An 18,438-nucleotide genomic window follows, 5' to 3' on the forward strand; every position below is an offset into this window, starting at 1 on the left:
GCAAGATATTCATTGAAAAATAGAGTTTCAACAAATTTCTATCAAATTGTGGAGTTCCCGGAATATTTTCCACTGAAAAAGTAAGAAAATTTTCTGGTTTTAAAACACATTTTGAAGGGGTGTCTTTTTTCACAGAGGGCCCTTCTATTATGGAGGCCCTTCTATTAGAGGGCAAAGTACATTAATCATTTTTCATGGTATAAAACATAGTTGCCTAATCACGGGCCGGCCCGTCGAGGATTTTGGCGGGCCGCCTTCTGTGCAGACGCTGATTAAAGTAAATTTTTTTCGAAATTTTTGAAATTTTTTCAAAAATTTGAGCAAAAACTACCTATTTTTTGATTACGTTCCACTCTGTTAATTTTATTCAAAAATTTAAATTTTTTCTTATTTAATTTTAAAAAATGACCCAATTTTTCACTTTCCACTGTGAGAGGTGGGCCGGCCCGGCCCGTTGCAACTATGGTATAAAATGTCAGAAATGTCAGAAATTCAGAATTTCAGAAATTCAAAAATTCCAGAAATTCAAAAGTTTTAAATATTCGAAAAATGTGAAAGAAATATTTAAAACTTTGAAAACAATTAAAAAGCCCAAGAAAAATTTCCAGAACAATATGAAATTGCCAACAAAATTTTGGACAAGTACAACGCCGGGTTGATCCCCGTCTCGCGGACCAAACAGCCGATTCAAGTGCACTTTTCCATGGAATTGTATCAAATTATTTCTGTGGTCTGTCTGTGTATCGGTTTCTCTGAAAATATTTTTAAAAATTTGTTTTTAGAACGAACCACAACAATATTTGATGTTGAATGCATGGGTTGTAGAGGTAAGGGTTTTAACATTTTAGGAATTTTTTTTCCAAAAATGGAAAAATAGAAAATTCTTAAATTTCAGCGATGGACAGATCATTTACTTGGATGGGACCCTGAAAAATTTGGAAATGTAACGGAAATCATGTTGCCTCATCATAATATATGGCTGCCGGATACAACTTTGTATAATTCGTAAGTTAAGGACATCCGGATAAACAGATATTTAGGACTGTATTAGAGATATTGGAAATTTGTACGTACGCAAATTTTGAAAAATCGAAAACGAAAAATTTTTCTGAGATTTTGAGATTCTGAAATTCTGAGGTTCTGAATTTCTGAATTTCTGAATTTCCAAAATTTAGAAATTCAGAAATTCAGGAATTCAGAACCCCAGAATTTCAGAAATTCAGATGTTCAGAACCTCAAAAGTTCATAAAATTGAACATTCTGAATTTTCTGAAATTCATTCTGAAATTGTCAATTTCTGAAATTCATTCTGAAATTGTCAAATTCTGAAATTCTGACATTCTGAGGAATTCTATAGTTTGGGAATTCCTAGAACTTCAGAAATTCGAAGGGCCCGAAATTTTAAAAACTTCGAAAATAAATTTTTTGATTTCTACATTTTCAAGGTTTCAAAAATTTCGAAAAGTTTGAGTTACTGAGTTTCCGAAAAATCAGATTTTCAATATTCAAAAAATCAGGTACTCAGAAATTGAAAAACTACGAAATTCGCAAAATTGAAGCACTTCGAATTTTCAAATGTTGAAATTTGAAATTTGAAAGTTCAGAACGGATGAAGTTCAAAATTTTGGACCTTTCAGAACTTCAGAAATTTGTATAAAGAAATTCAAAATACAGAAAACCAGAAAAAGTTTATAAAAAATCTCAAAAAATCATTTGCAGTTTGGTGATGAAAGACGACGAAAATCGTCGCCTTCTTCATGCCAAAGTGACAACACTTGGCGATGGAAATGGTGCATTTATCGAGTTGTTATATCCAACAATTTATAAATTATCTTGTCTTTTGAATCTTCGATTCTTTCCGTTTGATGTGCAGGTACAGTAGTCCAAACGGTGTTTTTCAAACCCCCAAATTCCAGTCTTGTCGTCTTCTATTTGGCAGTTGGACATTCGATAACACCAAAATTGATTATTTTGCATTTAATGAGAGTCAAGCGATTGGAACTACAAATTGCATTGAAAATGAGGGATGGAATGTGTTATCGACTAGTGGTAAGTGGTGGACATCCGGACAAACAGACACACACAAAAGTTACAGTAATCCGACACGAGAATAAGTATGACTGTTGTCCAAACAACTATACACTGTTGGAATTTCGATTAACCATTCAACGGAAACCATTATATTACATTATCAATTTAATTATACCAACTTCAATTATCACTTTTATTTCGATTATTGGATTTTTCAGGTGAGTCAAAAATTTTTTTTTGAAAATTCTAAAATTCTAAAATTCTAAAATTCTGAAATTCTAAAATTCTAAAATTCTAAAATTCTAAAATTCTAAAATTCTAAAATTCTAAAATTCTAAAATTCTAAAATTGTAATAGTAAGATTCTGAGATTCAGAGATTCTGAGATTCTAAGGTTCTAAAATTCTAAGATTCTTAGATTTCTGATATTCTAATATTCTAAGATTCTAAGGTTCTAGGATTCTAAGATTCTAAGATTCTAAGATTCTAAAATTTTAAAATTCTAAAATTCTAAAATTCTAAAATTCTAAAATTCTAAAATTCTAAAATTCTAAAATTCTAAAATTCTAAAATTCTAAAATTCTAAAATTCTAAAATTCTAAAATTCTAAAATTCTAAAATTCTAATAGTAAGATTCTAAGATTCAGAGATTCTGAGATTCTAAGATTCTAAAATTCTAAGATTCTTAGATTTCTGATATTCTAATATTCTAAGATTCTAAGATTCTAGGATTCTAAGATTCTAAGATTCTAAGATTCTAAAATTCTAAACTTCTAAAATTCCAGAAATTTGAGAATTCAAAAAATTCAGACTTTTAACTATTTCCAGCACATCCTCCATAAACGAGCCTCGCGAGGAAAAAATCACTCTCGGCATCACCACCCTTCTCTCAATGTCAATTTTAATTTTTATGGTTTCCGACAAAATGCCCTCAACGTCTTCATTCATTCCCCTTATCGGTCTCTTCTACACTTCAATGATTCTCCTGATCTCATTCTCAACAATCTGCTCCTCAGTAGTTATTTATGTTCAAAAACAAGGAAATATTGGGAACCCACCATCAAAAAGTTTAATGAATATCGCGAGAGCTGTCAATCGATTCATTCGAATGGAGATGCCATTAATCATGAAACAGGCGTACGCTCAGAAAGCCAGAGAAGAGAAATTGAGGCGGCAACAAATGGGACGGAAGCAGAGTTTATGGACCAGGGTTTATAAATTGGCAAGGGAGCAAGCATTGAGAAAGGTTAGTAGTCTGTGTTATGCTTAATTGTTCTTGAGTTTCGGGTTGGTGGAGGTTTATAGGAATGCTTACAATTCAAGCGCAAATATCTCGGTTCTTATAAAAGTTAATCAAAATTTGTTAACAAGTAAAATGTTAGTGATGTTATGAAAAACATTTTATCAGTTGATAGGTTTTTGATATCTCTGATAGGAACCGAATAAATGAGGCCAAAGTGTGCAGGTACTCGGACCTCTCTAAAAGTGTCCTATGTGTTCTTATAGAGCGTGCGCTTTTCAAGCTCAATTATCTCGGTGCCTATAAGAGATGTTGAATAATTTTTACCTGATAAAATTTTGTGAATATTATGAAGACACATTTAATCAGTTAATTTTTGATATCTCTTATAGATAAATGAGCTCAAAGATAAAATGAGCTCTTATAGATAAATGAGCTCTTATAGATAAATGAGCTTCTAGATATATGAGCTCAAAGTGTGCAGGTAATCGGAACTCTCTAAAAGTCCATTGAGCGCAAAGCTGGGGAATGTTAGCGCTGTAAGATTTCATTCAAAACGGGTCCACCCATAGTTTCGTTTATGATCAACATTTTTTGACTACCTAATTCAGATAGAATAGAATTTAACGAGTTCTACGAAATGATACTATCCAGAATGCTGTATCTTGTCTATGAACAAAGTTACAAGCCAAAAACCGTTGGAGCTACGGGGTAATACCCTAGCTTTTTGGCTTAAATCTTTGTTCATAGAAAAGATAAAGTATACTAAATAGTATCGTTTTGTAGTACTTGTCAAGTTCTATAATGTTTCGTTAAATTTATCTGAAAATATTGATCCTAAAAGACACTATGACCGGGCCCGCCAATGTCCGTTCTTCGCCCGTTCGCCAGTATGGCGGCTCAAAGTGCCATCCTTTACTTGCACACTTTGAGCTCAATTATCTCAGGTTTTATAAGAGATATTGAAAATTTTGTCACTGAAAAAATGTTTGCTACATTATCATTAACATTTTTTCAGTTGACAAATATTCATAACTTCATTAGTTTCTGAGTTAAATGCGCTCTAATGCAAACCATCACATAAAGGTTTATTTCTGGGTACGCTTTCTTTAAGCTCAATTATCTCGATTCCTCTGAAAGCTATCAAAAATTTGTTAACTGATAAAATGCTTGCCAATTTACATTTTATCAGTTGGCAAATTTTTGATATCTCTCATAGGAACCGAAGTAATTGAGCTCAAAGTGCATGTATCCCAATTTTCCGTTTGTCGCAATGTCCAAAACTATCCTAACCTTGTTTTTCAACTGTTTTGGTCACAAAATCTGTCCAATTTCAAATTTTTTTCAAAATCAACAATTTCAGATTAGTGTAAATTTACTTGGACGACCCGTAAGTTTCATTGTACTCTATCGCGATTTCTTTCAAAATGTTCAATCTTTTCGCTTGAATTTCTATGTAGTTTGTTTTCTCAAAATTTTCGAATCTTGAAATTCACAACTTTAAGAATTTAAAGAATCTGAAAATCTGCCAATCTTCCTATCCTAACCCCCACTAACCCTATCCCCTCGTAGCATAGAATTCTATCCTTTATTCTCTTTTTTTTCCTGCTGATCCAGGACGTTCAGACGTCTCAAAACTCGGGAAAATTCAACGAGGTGCTGACGCCCGAGAAGCTGATTGATAACGGTGGAAAGCGGTGCACAATCAATAAGGATGTCACTTGTATCAGTGGGTTTTTTCGGGGCTAAAACTACGCGCCATGTTTTTGTAGTTGACCAAAATAGAAGCCCATCCAGACCGCCAACTTTGAGCTCAATTATCCCGATTCCCATAAGACTTATTAAAAAATTGTCAATTGATGAAATGTAGGCAACGTTATGATAAATACTTTATCAGTTGACAGATTTTTGATATATCTCGAAGGAGCCGAGAAAAATTGGCTCAAAGATAAGAGACCGTTAAATTCCCTTAAATGCTCTAATAGAACGTTCCCAAAACCGTCAACTTTGAGCTCAATTATCTCGGTTCCCATAAGAGATAGCAAATATCTGTCAACTGATAAAATGTTAAACATAAATTGACCAATATTTTATCAGTTTACAGATTTTCCGTATCTCTCATAGGAGCCAAGATGAATTAGCCCAAAGAAGAGAGCGTTCAATTAACATAAATGATGTAGGTCGTTAACTTTGAGCTCAATTATCTCGATTCCTATAAGAGATATCAAAATTTTGTCAACTGATAAAATATTAGTGATGTTATGATAAACATTTTATCAGTTAAAATTTTTTGATATATCTTACAGGAACCAAGATTATCAAGCTCAAAGATCACTTATAGGGTGGGCTTCTTTCAGTGAATTGATTTCTTCCAAACCACCCATAAAATCCCATTTCAACAGAATTTCTCAAAAAAGTGATCGACTACAAAAATGAAACTCTCTTTTTGCTTAATTTACTCCAAAATTTTCGAAAAAATCGGAAAATTCTAGACAAAATTTGTAGGGCTCCAAAAGTGGCTTTATTTTCAAGCGCATTTTCGAAAAATCAAGTTTTCAGGCGACTCGGGAATCGTTGCAATGGGCGTTCCCACGTTGGCTTCAGAAGACGAGGATCAGGACGTTTCACTTTTGGAATTGGAAACCACGCCCACTCCAGCGATGCAACGACCCACACGTCTTCATAAGGCTTCCACTTGTGGCAGTTTTGATTCTATGATGTTTCGGCAGATTGAAGGTACTTGATGATTTTGAATTCCGAAAGTTTAATTAAAAAAAACCGAGTTTCTAGCTCACCTATAAGCTGAGATATGAGCGTTCGAAGTTAGGAGAGACGCAGACAACGAGACACTCTAACTGTCTGCGTCTCCCTAAACTTCAAGAGGCGATATCTCAGCTCATTGGCGGCCAATTGAGCTCGTTCTTGGGCATAATTATAGTACTTTTCTCAAATTTCAATTTCCTCAAAAATCAGCTTCTTTTAACTCATCGGTGAGCTGAGGTATGAGCGTTCAATGTTCGTAGACGCAGACAATGAGACGAACTGTCTGCGTCTCTCTAAACTTCAAATGGGCGTATCTCTGCTCATAGATTTCTCTCTCAATTTTTGACAGTAATTATTCTAATTTTATGGTTTATAATCCAGACAATTTTCGAGGAAAAAAAACTTTGAAAAATTCAAAAATCCCGAGAAAATCCGAAAATGTTCAGATTCGCGCCAAGTTTCCGTTAGAGCGCGTTTCACATCATCCAAATATTCATATGACCTAGTAACCTTCAAAACCCATTTTTTTCAAGTTCCGAAAAAATTCATCTGGACACTGGGAAACACAGATAATAATAATCAATTTTCAGTACCCGTCTCCCCACGGACCGCCCGAAATCTGGCCGAAATCGAGTACGACTGGTTGGCGGCACTTCTGGAGCGCATTTTTCTCATCACGTTCTTGTTCATCTTCGTTTTAACCTCCATCGGAATCAATTTAATTGGTTTTTTCTACTGGTGGATGGCTCCGGATACAGTAAGAGTCTGAATTTACTTCAGACTGATAACGGTGCGGTGCCATCCAAAAGACCTTTTTCTTGACTATTATTTTGAGTCATATTGACCCAATTTTTTCTTTTTTTTTCTTGTTTTGAAATAAAAATTTTAAATTCGAAATTTTTTCGTCAAAATTTAATTTCAAGAGTAAGAGAAAGTGCACAACATAGAAACGGACAACACAGAAGGACACAGATGGGACACACAGGAAAACATAAAACAAACAAAAATGGGGGGCGGAGCGAGTTACACGTTAAAACGGAGGGGGCGGAGCTTAGAGAGGAAAACTGAGAATCATCGCATCACAAAAAAAAACATATTAGGAGAGTGAGTTTTTGGTGGAAAATTCAAACTTTTCGAAATTTTGCATAGAAAATTCACGCGAGGCCAATTTTAGCCTTGGAAATTCAAATTTGGCGCTGAAAAATCTCAAAAATTCAAATTTTCCACTCAAGTTAAGGACAGGGACCTGATTGATGGGGAGAGAGACGAGGACGAGAGAAACGAAATGAGAACAAAAAGAAAAATTAACTATAAAAAATGGGATCATCTAGGCAATTTGAAGAGTAAAAAACGCCAGATCTTCACACACCAGACGAAAAAAAAATAAATAATAATAATATTAATAAAAATGGCGATGATGGCGGCGGGGCTTAGAAAAAAAAAGAATTTAAATCTCATGAACGCGGTGAGACGTTCGCGAAGTGGCGGTGGAAGCTGAGCAATGAATGCGTTCCAGTTGTAGTCGCCGACTTGAAGTTTGAAGGATTGGAGAATCTGAAACAGTTAGGATAGAAAAACGTTCTGAAAATGAGTGTTTCTGGGCTTAAAGTTTAGATTTTTGTGTAGGAAAAAATCTGAAATTCCTGAAAATTTTGAAAATTTTGAACCTGAAAAAGTCTAAAATTCCAAAAATAAAGGAGGATTTCTGAACCCAAAAATATCATTTTTCAGCGGAAAAGTGCTAAAATTCTGGAAGCGAAAACTCGAAACTCTGAAAACTAGCGATTTTTCGAAAGAAGTGATTTTTTCTTCGATTTTTTGCAAAATTTTTAGACCTTTTAGGTTTTTCGGCTATTTTTGAAGATTCTTTTTCGATTTTTCCAAATTTTTTGTCTGAAATTCGATGGGACGGTGTTCGTGAAGATTACTGTAGGTTACTGTAGTTTTTTCTGCAAACACAATCACGTCAAAATGCAGATAAAACGTTTTTGTAAAAAAAAACTACCGAAGGAAATTAGCTTCTACAGTAGTCTACAGTAATCTTCTGGTAAGAACGGTCAAATTTCAGACAAAAAATTTGGAAAAATCAAAAAAAATCTTTGAAAATAGTTGAACCCCAAAAAAGGTCTAAAAATTTTGCAAAGATTCAAAAAAAAAATCAAAATTATCTCTCGAAAAATCGCTATTTTTTCGTTGTTTTCAGTTTTGGCGGGAATCAGAATTTCAGCACTTTTCAGCCGAAAAATGACATTTTGCGCTCAAAAAATCTAAAAATTTAAAATTTCTAGAATATCAGAGCCTCGGAATAATTGAAAAATTTTCAGAATCAGGAGAATCCAGAATTTGGATATTCCAAAAATCACACTTTTTTAAAATTTCAAGAGACGAAATTTTATCAAAAACCCTCCAAAAAAGCACTTACCCCCGCAAAAAGAGCTCTCAAATTTTCGGTAGGCGTCGTCCACGAAGCAATCGCATCACACCAGAAAATGAAATCGTTGAGGACACCCACTGGATTCATATTGATCATATTACACAATCCAATGAATGCGCTCTCCTTCTCCGTGTTATCCTTTATGTTACGAAGTGAATAACAGCACGGACGGATGAATCGAGAAATGTGTGGAGCCAGCTCCTCGCCGCAGAACTGTCCCAGGCGACCGATTGTGATGGCTGCAAAAATGAAAACTTTAAAAATTATAATTTAAAAATGAGAATAAAATAAAAATACTGGATTTTCAATTTTTTGAGTTCCAGATTAAGAACCATCCATATCTCTCAGGATCCTTCAGAATCCTCCAGGCCTTCAGAATCTCTCTGAGACTTTCAAACCGAATCTTTCAAAATTCTTCCAGGATATTTTAGAAACTCTGAGCTCATTAGGATCCTTTAGAATCCTTTAGAATCCTCTAGAACCTTCTAGTAATTTCGGTGACCTTCAGAATCTTTCAGAACTTTTCAAACCTCTCCAGAACCGTCCAGAATCCTTTGGGAACAAATTCACTGGAACCTTCTAGAATCATTTTTAAAATCCTCCAGAGATCTTCAGAATCATCCAAGACCTTCAGTGTCCTTTAAAAGCCTTTAAAAGCCTTTAGAATCTTCCAAAATCCTTCAGAATCCTCCTACGTTCTCCAGAGACCTTCAGAATCTCCAAGAACTTTCCAGAATCCTTCTGAACCGCTAGAACCGTCCAGATTTGCTCAGAACCTTTCAGAATCCTCCAGACTCCTCTAGGGTCCTTCAGAACAATTCAGAATCATTCAGAGACATTCAGAGACCTTCAGAATCTTTCAAAATCTTTCAGAATGTTCTAGAATCCTCCAGAATCCTTCCGAACCCCTTAAATTCGCCAGAATCATTCAGAATGTTTCAGAATCTTCTAGAACCTTCTAGAACTTTTAGAAAACTTTTAGAATCCTTCAGTCCTCCAGAATTCTTCAGAATTTCTTAGAGCCAAACTCTCCAGAAGTCCTCTGAAAACTATAGTATCTCTCAATTCGTGCTCACCCGTATTCTCCAACAACGTCCTCTGCATATTCTGTTGCGTGTTGATGACGGCGATCAGCGGTTCGGTGATCGGTCCGACGAACTGCTTCATCGCGGGTCCCATTTTGAGGGACAACTCTCCGAGAGCCCAGATCGCATTGTTGCACACGCTAATCTTCGTCGGGTCCAGGTTTTGAGCGAGGAAGAAGATGAAGTTGCCTGGAAAATTATTTTTGAATTTTTTAGGAGAATCTTTGTCAATTTGAGGTTCATTTTAGATCGAAATCCATTCCTAGATATCCATAAAGCTGAGCAATATAAAAATTCTCTTGATTTTCGAATTCCATCACCAGTTGCTCTTAAAGCTGAGCAAATTCTTTATTTTTAGTGAATTTTGGATCATTTTTTGACTATTCGGACCTATTTTGGACGATTCTAAAGCCTCAGAATGACCCAAAATAGGTCAAAACAATTTTATGAATGACCTAAAATTAGGATTTTAAAAAACTCACTGCTCTGTATCAACACTCTCTCCGGACAGGCCTTTGTCAAGTCGCCCAACAATGCGAAACACGACTGTCTGACATCTGTCGTGACATCCATCGAACAGAACAACATCAGCTCGATTAGCTTCGAATTCGTCACCAATGGCGGCATATGGTCGGGAAGCGATTCTGCGAGACCCGAGAGTAGGTCTAGAGCAACAATGATGAAGTCTGTTTCGGGTGCTTCAACGGTTTCTGGTGACATCAGGTGTTGTTGATTCTGTTGGACACACTTCTCAATGAGATTACAGCATCGAGTGAAGACTGGTTGAATGTATGGGATGAAGGATTGTCCCATGGCGGAGACGATGGCTGAGATGCACTCCAGGAGGGGGAAGAGCTCCTTGTCTTCGTGTTTAGACGCTCCCATTTTTCCATTAGTGGTGGCATGAGCATCTGCGAAATTTGAATTATAGATAATTGAATCGAATTGTACCAATTCCTAGTTGTCTATAAAGCTGAGAAATCACTATTAGTTCATATTTAGGAAGATTTTGGAGAGGTTTATTGGGACTTATATTAGAACTCGACAGCCTTTCTTGGGACTTTATTAGCATGAGATCGTGAACCAATTAAGGGTCATTTTAGATCATTTCTGGACAATTATCAGCTCGTTTCAGATCATTTTGGATCAATTTTCAGAATTTTTAGACCATTTCTCATAATTTCAGGGCCATTTTTCACATGGTTTTTAGACCAATTGGCGTGATTTTTGGACAATTTACCTATAGAAAAATATCGCAAATGAAATTTTCTTTGTTTTTAAATGAATCTACGGGGTTTTGGCCTAAAATTCAGGTTTTGAAAAATTCGAGAAGATATCTGAAACTTTTGATCATTTAGGATTATTTTCAGACTATTTAAGACAATTCTAGACCAATATTAAGTAACTTAAACCTATTTTCATCAGATTTGAACCTGTTTTTATCAATTTCAGGCTAATTTCTCACCTGAACATAATGCGGATGACTGAGCGCTTCTCCCACCGAATTTGCCAAAGTTCCAATCGCATCATATAGAATCAGGAGGTTCTTCGCCTGATAACACTGGAATGCTTTGACCAGCTGCTCCAGAATTTCTCCGAGGAACGGAATCAACTGCTCGCCGGCTTCCTCTTCCAACGTCGCGAATGCTGAGCAAGCGGCTTCTTGAACCTTCTTGTTGCTGTCCAGAGAGCATCGGAGGAGCTGAAAATGACGGGAATTAGCTTACTGTAAATGCTCTAATAGAAGCCTATCTTATCCAAAAACTTTGAGCTCAATTATCTTGGTTCCTATCAGAGATATCAAGAATTTGTCAACTGATAAAATGTTTATCATGACATCATGAACATTTTATCAGTAGACGGATTTTTGATATCTTTTAAAAGAGCCGAGATAATTGAGCTTTTAATTGGGTAGGCTTCTATTAGAGAGAATACAGTATTTGAACTGGAAAAAACTTAAAAACTCACATTAGCCAAGACATCTTTAAAGAAATTCTGCCGGAAATTCTCATCCGACACAATATGAGAACTGTATCTGGAGAGGGTCCAGCACGTGATTGATCGCACCAACGGCTTCTTATCAAACATCATGGCCAGCATGAATGGTATCAGTTCTCCAAGATGTGGTACGACTCCATCCATGCATCCCTCGGCGATGGCTCCGAGAGCAAGAATTCCCGATTCCTGGAAAAACATGAAATTTCGAATTTGGTATAGAAATGAGTCGGGAATGGTACTTGAAATGTAAAAATTCTGAAATTCTGAAATTCCGAAAAATCGAATATTTCTAAATTTCTAAAAAGTCTGAAGCGAACATTAATTTGAAAGCCCGATGATTCAAAATCCCGAAACTTCTGAAATTCTGAAAAATACAAAAAATTCCAAATTCCGAAATTTCGAAAAAAAACCGGAATCTGAAAAATCGGAAAAGTGGGCGGAGCCTAAATTGCAAGCGCCGCACAGTTTTTTTTTTCGCAAATGTTCAGGCTCCGCCCACTTTTACCGGGATTTTTTTCGACAGAACTTGAGGGGCTTCGAATTTTCAGATTACTGAATTTCGGAATTTCGTATTTTGATTTTTCTGAATTCTCAGATTTGCAGCTTTCAGAATTCTAAGAATCCAAAGTTTCGGATTCTGAAAAAATTCCAATTTTTCTGGAATTCTGAAAAATCGAATTCTGATTTCCAAGAGATTTTTACTATCCTAAAAATTTTGAATTTTCAAAAATTCCAAAACTTCGAGAAAAGTGGGCGGAGCCTTAATTCAACTATTTTCCTCGGATTTTCAGATTTTTGAAGTTCTGGAAATTTTTGTTTTCGATTTTTCTGAATTTTAGGATTTCTGATTTTCTTGAGATTCTGAAAATCTCTCTTACCTTAACCAACCAATTATCATTCATCAGTGTATCCTTCAACAACGGGAACAGTTTATCCAACAAATCCTTCCCAAAAATCGACGCGAGCACATCCAACGACGCCGCCGCACACCGTCGAATATTCCAATCACCACCTCCATCGTCATCATCGTCGTCCTCGTCCTCATCATCCGAATCCATGATTCCACCCAGTCCATGCTGCTTCGATTTATGGAATCTCGGCTTAATATCCTCCTCTCTATCTGGCACAGAACTATCCTCCTCGTTGGCCTTCAACGCTGGATCCGTTTCCGAGTATCTCATAGATCCCAGGAGCACTGGAATCAGTTTATCCAGATGGGGCAGCACCATCGTCCGACAAATCTCGTTATTCTCGGCGATCGACAACCAAAACTCGCATGCCTCGAGAGCAATACTCTCGTTATGATCCTGCGTCTTCTTGATTATATACTCAATCACATTCGGCAAATGTGGCATCATTTTCTCGATATGAGTGTCTAGCAACAAAGTCAACGATCTGCAAAGCTGCTTCTGAACCTCCTCATCATTATCATTGTGGCGAGCAAACAAGGCTGTGAGGAATTCATCAATGGCAAAGTCTATGGGATCATTGTTCACCATCAAAATGCAATTGACACTGTTCATAGCCAACGCTCGCATTTTAGCGTTATGATGCTCGTAGAAAATGAGAAGTTTCGGCATGATCGGCCGCAAAAATTCGCACTCATATCGATCGGCAGAGTCTTCAAAAACCTTCTGAAGTGCTCCAAGTGCTCCCTCTTGCATCAACTCGTCGGGTTGCATGAGTACGGTAGCTAGGGTGTCTAGAAGGTCCGGCCAATCGCACATGTTCTCTTCCATGACAATGGTTGTGACGATGATTCCGACGGTCGCGCGGATGAGGGGTTCGGCGTCTCCAATGGATTTCAAGCAGGTGGTACGAACGAAGAATTTGACGTCTTGCGGATATTTGTTCCATTTCGCGCGGATATTGTTTTTGAGTAGCAATCCGGCTAGCGATCTACTGGTACTGTCGATTTGTCCCTTCATTTCGGAGAGAATGAAGACGAGATAACAACAGAATTGTTGATGTTCGTTTAGTTGGACTAGTTGTACTTGGACCGTTCGTTGCACTTCTCGATCCATTGAGTGCGCGTGGCGAAGTAGTTGGATGACCTGAAACATTGGATTTTTGGGGATTTTTCGTTAATTTTAGACCAATTTTCATGATTTTTCAGCTATTTTTAGGCCATTTCCGATGATTTTTGACTAATTTTCCACAATTTTTCTGCCCAATTTTCAGAATTCTTAGATAATTTTTCAGCTCTTTTTGGGCTATTTTTCAGAATTTTCGAACGAATTTTCAGCAATTTTCAGGAATTTCGGACCAATTTTCATGGTTTTTGGACCATTTTACAGTTAATTTTTACCAAATTTTCGACATTTTTCGGGGGAATTTCGAAATTTTAAAACAATTTTCATTGAATTTTTAGCAAATTCCAGTTCTTTCAATGGCTAGTTAGAGCATCTCAGAGCCGATATTTCTGGATTTTTAGATTGCAAAATCCTTGAAATTTGAACTAATCGATTTTCGGGGCTGACAAACCTGCTGTAATTCATGTTGATCTGGCTGAAATGTCATTGTGCTCCGTCTGCATATAAGATTCTGAAATTTTGGGATTTCTTGACTTAAAAAAAAGTTTGATTCATAAAAAGCGTAAATCAATTTCTAGAAGATTGAAAAATGCTATCAGAGAGCAGAGATAAGGCTCCGGAGAGGAATTTTAAATCTCTTTTTTCCGAGGAGAAACTCTGAAAATCAATAAAATGTCACCACACGGCGAATGAAATTCTTTCTCACTGACAGAGATAGTGAGAGAAAAAAAAGGGAGGTTGTTTGTGTATGTACGTTCTGTGCGCACACCCGTTTGGAGAGAAAAAATGAGCCTAAAAATGAGCACAAAAATGAAGGAGTGGATGAGAAAAAAAGACCGAAAAAAGCGTCGGTGAAGATAAGAGAAAATCATTTGGGTGGAACGGCGCGACGATGCGCGCGCTATTTGAATCGAGCGAATTTTCCACCGCAAAATTTGAATTTTATTGGACGAACAGATGTTATTTCATTGTTTCGCTTTTGAAGGTGAATTTAGGAAGAAAACTAGCAGAAATTACAAGTTTTTAGTTATTAAACCAGCAAAAAATGCGAAAAAACTGCACGAAAATTGACCTAATTTGAATAATTTGAGCGCCGAAAAAATTAAATTCCCAAAATAAAATTCTGTATTTCGTGGTGAAGCGCTAAGTACTTTTGATACATCTGTACCTTTATGGAATACTGTAACTTTTAAATTTTGTGTAATTTTTTTCGCTTTTTTCTGTTCTTAGGGTTTTTCGGCAATTTTTTTGATTGAAAGCTAGCTTAAGCTTTCATTTAAAAAATTAAAATTTTAATAATCAAAAAAACATCCGAAAACGCTCAAAAGCCAAAAAATACAATTTCGTGGTGAGACTCAGAATAAATTTTTAGCCATGCGCCTTTAATTACTGTAGAAAATTGAATTTTTTTTGGGTAATTTTTTCAAGAATTTCAGCAATTTGTCATCGTTTTTATCTCAAAACTGTCAAATTTCAATAAAATTTAGACCACAATTTAGACGAGAAATTCAAAATTAACATTTTTTGGTCTTAAAAAAATGAAAAAAACTGAAAAATTCAATTTCGCGGCGGGGATCAGAACATATTTTTATGCCATTCGCCTTTGAGGGTTACTGTAGGTTGTAAATTTTTTGGAATTTAGATTTTTCAAGAATTTCCGGCGCTTTTTCAGCGTTTTCTATAACAATAACTGTCAAATTTCGATAAAATTCAAACCAAAATTTAGGTTAGAAGTTCAAATTTTCCTTTTTTTTCCCCCGATTTTTCGAGATTTCCTTGCTTGCATAACAAAACAAAATCACAAAATTCATGACTATAAAAAATTGCAAAAACAGAACATAATAACAAGGGAAAGAAACACTAAAAAAAAGTACAAAGAAGTTCTTAAAACTTTCAAAAAATAACAATTTTTGGAATTTTCAAAAATTCAAAATCATTGATATCCAAAATACATCATAACGCTCGGATCAAAGGGCAGTAACTGATCGGGGTCGATGTCCAACGAATCGACGGTTTTCTGGCTTTCCGATTGTACGCGTTTACGGGCGGTGCTCATCGGATCATGGTGATTTTGTTGGAATAAAAGCATTTGCTGATTGGCGGTCATTTGTTCCCTAACAGCCATTAGCTTCTTATCAAACACTTCTTGAATCGTTTCGGCGCATTTGAAAATCGCACTATCCTTTGGATTGTACGTCTTCGCGTTCTCAAACATCAGATTCACATCGTTGACGAAGTGTCCCAGATATTGATATTCGAGATCGTGCACTTTTTTGCCAATGATTGTTAGATCTGTAAATTTCTTTTTTAGAGGATTTTGGAGCTGAATTTCTAGCTAAAATCATGAAAATCAAGCTGAAAACCTACCAATTGGCTTCTTCACATATTGCGTGTAGTCTGGGAATTCGGTCAGATCCACTGGCGTTCGGAATGGCGTGTTCATTCGGTGCTCATTGAGCAGCTCCAGCAGTTCGTTGACGAAGCAGTAGTCGGCTCGGCTGAAAATAGGAATTTTATAGTGGGAAATTCGAGATTTTTCTAGAATTTTTTGAGCATCTAGAAGATTATAAGTTGGCCAATTTTGAGTGGAAATTTGGGATTTTCCAGAATTTTTTAAGCTCAAAAATCGCCGGTTTTTCAGCTTCTAGAACTTTCTGAGCTTCTTCTCATAAATTACGTCAATTCAACACTGGCTCTGCTGGCTACCGACGCTTCGGATGCTTCCGATTCGTATCCATCGCGACAGCTCGGACAGTTATAGTCAGCCGCCTGTTCGGCTTGTTCGCGTGTCGTTCCGACGCATTCCGGATGGAACCATCCTTGACAGCTGTCACATCCGACATAGAATCTGGAAAAAAGAGGATTGTGGATGATTCGAGAACATTCATGGGCTATTTTAGGGTCGTTTAGGTCCAATTTCGTTTTGTCTTACTTAGGATCATTTTTTACTAATTTTGAGATTTTAAAGTCCATTTTTGACTAATTTTTTAACTATTTTAGAGTCGAATTGACCAACTTTTGAGCTATTTACGTTGACCGTTTACCCCGCTTCTTTTCCCTTCAAACTCACTTAGTATCATCATAGGGCTTCTTGCAGACGCAATACAGCGCTGGTTGTTCCTTCACCCTTTCCTGCTCCTCAATACACTGCTCACACGTCCATTGCTCGAACTTCAGTGCCATTTTCTCGGTAATATTCACACAATCGCCGTGATACCATCTCGCGCACATATCACATTGAACATAGAATCGATTCGCATCGAATGGCTGCTGACACGTACAGTGGCTCATCGCCATGTCTATTTCCATGGGGACGGCGGTGCCGGGCGAGAAGTAGACGACACGATGGATTGGTTCTTGAGACGTTCGACGTTCTTTGTTGCCACGTGGCTGGGAGTCTGATTTGTCTTCGGATTCCGATTTGGAGAGGTTCGCAGACGTACGACGACGTCGGGACACTCCAGAAGCGATAGAGTCGGTGGGCTGGAAAAGAATAGGATGAGAATGAGGGTGGGGATTCTGAAGGTTCCAGAAAATTCTAAAATCCTGGTGTCGTGGAGTCAATGGAAAAAATCTAACTTGAATTTCTAAGAATTTCAGAATTCGGAATCAGATTTCAGAATCCTGAATTCTAAAACTTCAGAATTTTCTAGATTTCAAGATTTCCAGTCTATAATGACTTGACTTCCAGTCAAAAATTCCAGCATTCCCAGCCAAATTTTCAAGACATTTTTGTCAAAAATTAAAGATTTTCAGTCAAGAATTCAAGATTTTCAGCCAAAATTTTTTTTTTAATTTCAGACAAAAATTCAAGATTTTCAGCCAGAAGTTCCATAAAATTTCCGGCGCAAATTTCAGAATTTTCGAGCTTAAATTTCATATTTTTCCACGTTTTAGCAACACTTTTGAGAGCTTTTTACAGTCAAAAAATCCACATTTTCCAGTCTAAAAAGCTCAAATTTCAAGTCAAAACCTTCAAATTTTTACTCAAATCTATCTGTCTGTGTATCCAGAAATCCGGATTTCTCACCTTTTGCTCTTTTTCATAGTCGTACGTATCGCCTCCAAGTGTGATATCAGCCGGATTGATAACTTCTTTTTTCACTTCCGCTTTTGGTTTCGCCGCTGAAGCTTCTGGAATTTTCAGTTTTTTGAAGTCAGATTTTTAGTGATTTTTAGTCCTTTTTAGGGCTCGAAATTCCCCTAAAATTTCAGATTTTTAGACTGCAAATGATTCCAAAAATGGCCTAAAATTAATATTTTGAGCTCAAAGAGGTCCCAGAAATTTTATAATTCAACAAAACTCTGAAAATTTACCCATGATAATTTCCATATCCGCATTTCGCCTTCGCCGTCTTCCTTTTCCAATCGGCTCAATATTTTTTTGCGAATTTTGGAATACCGTAACCCTCGTCACCTTCTCAGAAGACGTGCCGGGTTCCTCGTTGAGTAGATACCCAAACGATTTCCAGTCCTGATCGGCCGTGGAGAATTTCGGCAGAATTTCAGAAATCTCATTTTCCAGCTCTTCAGGATTCTGGAGGGCCTCGTCGTCAAAGGGACACGAGAGGGATAGCGACGAGAATCCAGTCATTTCAGATGGACAGGTCATTGTAGAGGGTACTGTATAGCACGTGGCAGGTAGGAATACGGTACGTAGGACCATGATTTGAAGTTAGTTAGGGACCCTGGGTGGTCTTCTTGCACTTTTATACCCTGTTTGTTGTTTTCGGCGTCTCCTCCCACCCTCCTCCCCTCGATTCTTCTCGAACATTCTGCGCGCTTCCGCGACGCTCTCTCGTCACGAGGGGGACGCGGAAAAGTGTCTGGCGTCTCTCCACTTACCAGCACTATT

At 36.8% G+C, this 18,438-nt stretch overlaps 3 protein-coding genes across 3 annotated transcripts; 1 reads left to right on the top strand and 2 right to left on the bottom strand.

The window, feature by feature from the left end:
- Window positions 1-703: 703 nt before the first annotated feature.
- Window positions 704-6,802, top strand: Cbr-acr-20 (the record flags this gene model as incomplete). Its single annotated transcript, XM_045241990.1, has 10 exons — window positions 704-730; window positions 783-827; window positions 896-1,005; window positions 1,720-1,873; window positions 1,917-2,049; window positions 2,096-2,144; window positions 2,859-3,276; window positions 4,888-4,999; window positions 5,830-6,006; window positions 6,624-6,802. 10 exons carry the CDS (start codon window positions 704-706, stop codon window positions 6,800-6,802), a joined length of 1,404 nt encoding a protein of 467 aa, XP_045094445.1.
- A 554-nt stretch (window positions 6,803-7,356) lies between these two features.
- Cbr-imb-2 lies at window positions 7,357-14,070 on the bottom strand (the record flags this gene model as incomplete). Its single annotated transcript, XM_045241991.1, has 8 exons — window positions 7,357-7,587; window positions 8,450-8,706; window positions 9,544-9,741; window positions 10,035-10,509; window positions 11,018-11,254; window positions 11,521-11,736; window positions 12,429-13,604; window positions 14,035-14,070. 8 exons carry the CDS (start codon window positions 14,068-14,070, stop codon window positions 7,357-7,359), a joined length of 2,826 nt encoding a protein of 941 aa, XP_045094446.1.
- A 1,446-nt stretch (window positions 14,071-15,516) lies between these two features.
- On the bottom strand, window positions 15,517-18,249 carry CBG11090 (the record flags this gene model as incomplete). Its single annotated transcript, XM_045241992.1, has 6 exons — window positions 15,517-15,875; window positions 15,951-16,081; window positions 16,261-16,431; window positions 16,654-17,066; window positions 17,614-17,717; window positions 17,901-18,249. The coding sequence occupies 6 exons, from the start codon at window positions 18,247-18,249 to the stop codon at window positions 15,517-15,519; spliced, it is 1,527 nt and encodes a 508-aa protein (XP_045100785.1).
- Window positions 18,250-18,438: the final 189 nt, after the last annotated feature.

The sequence above is a fragment of the Caenorhabditis briggsae genome (assembly GCF_000004555.2).
Source record: "Caenorhabditis briggsae complete genome, chrII, whole genome shotgun sequence".
NCBI classification, from domain to species: domain Eukaryota; kingdom Metazoa; phylum Nematoda; class Chromadorea; order Rhabditida; family Rhabditidae; genus Caenorhabditis; species Caenorhabditis briggsae.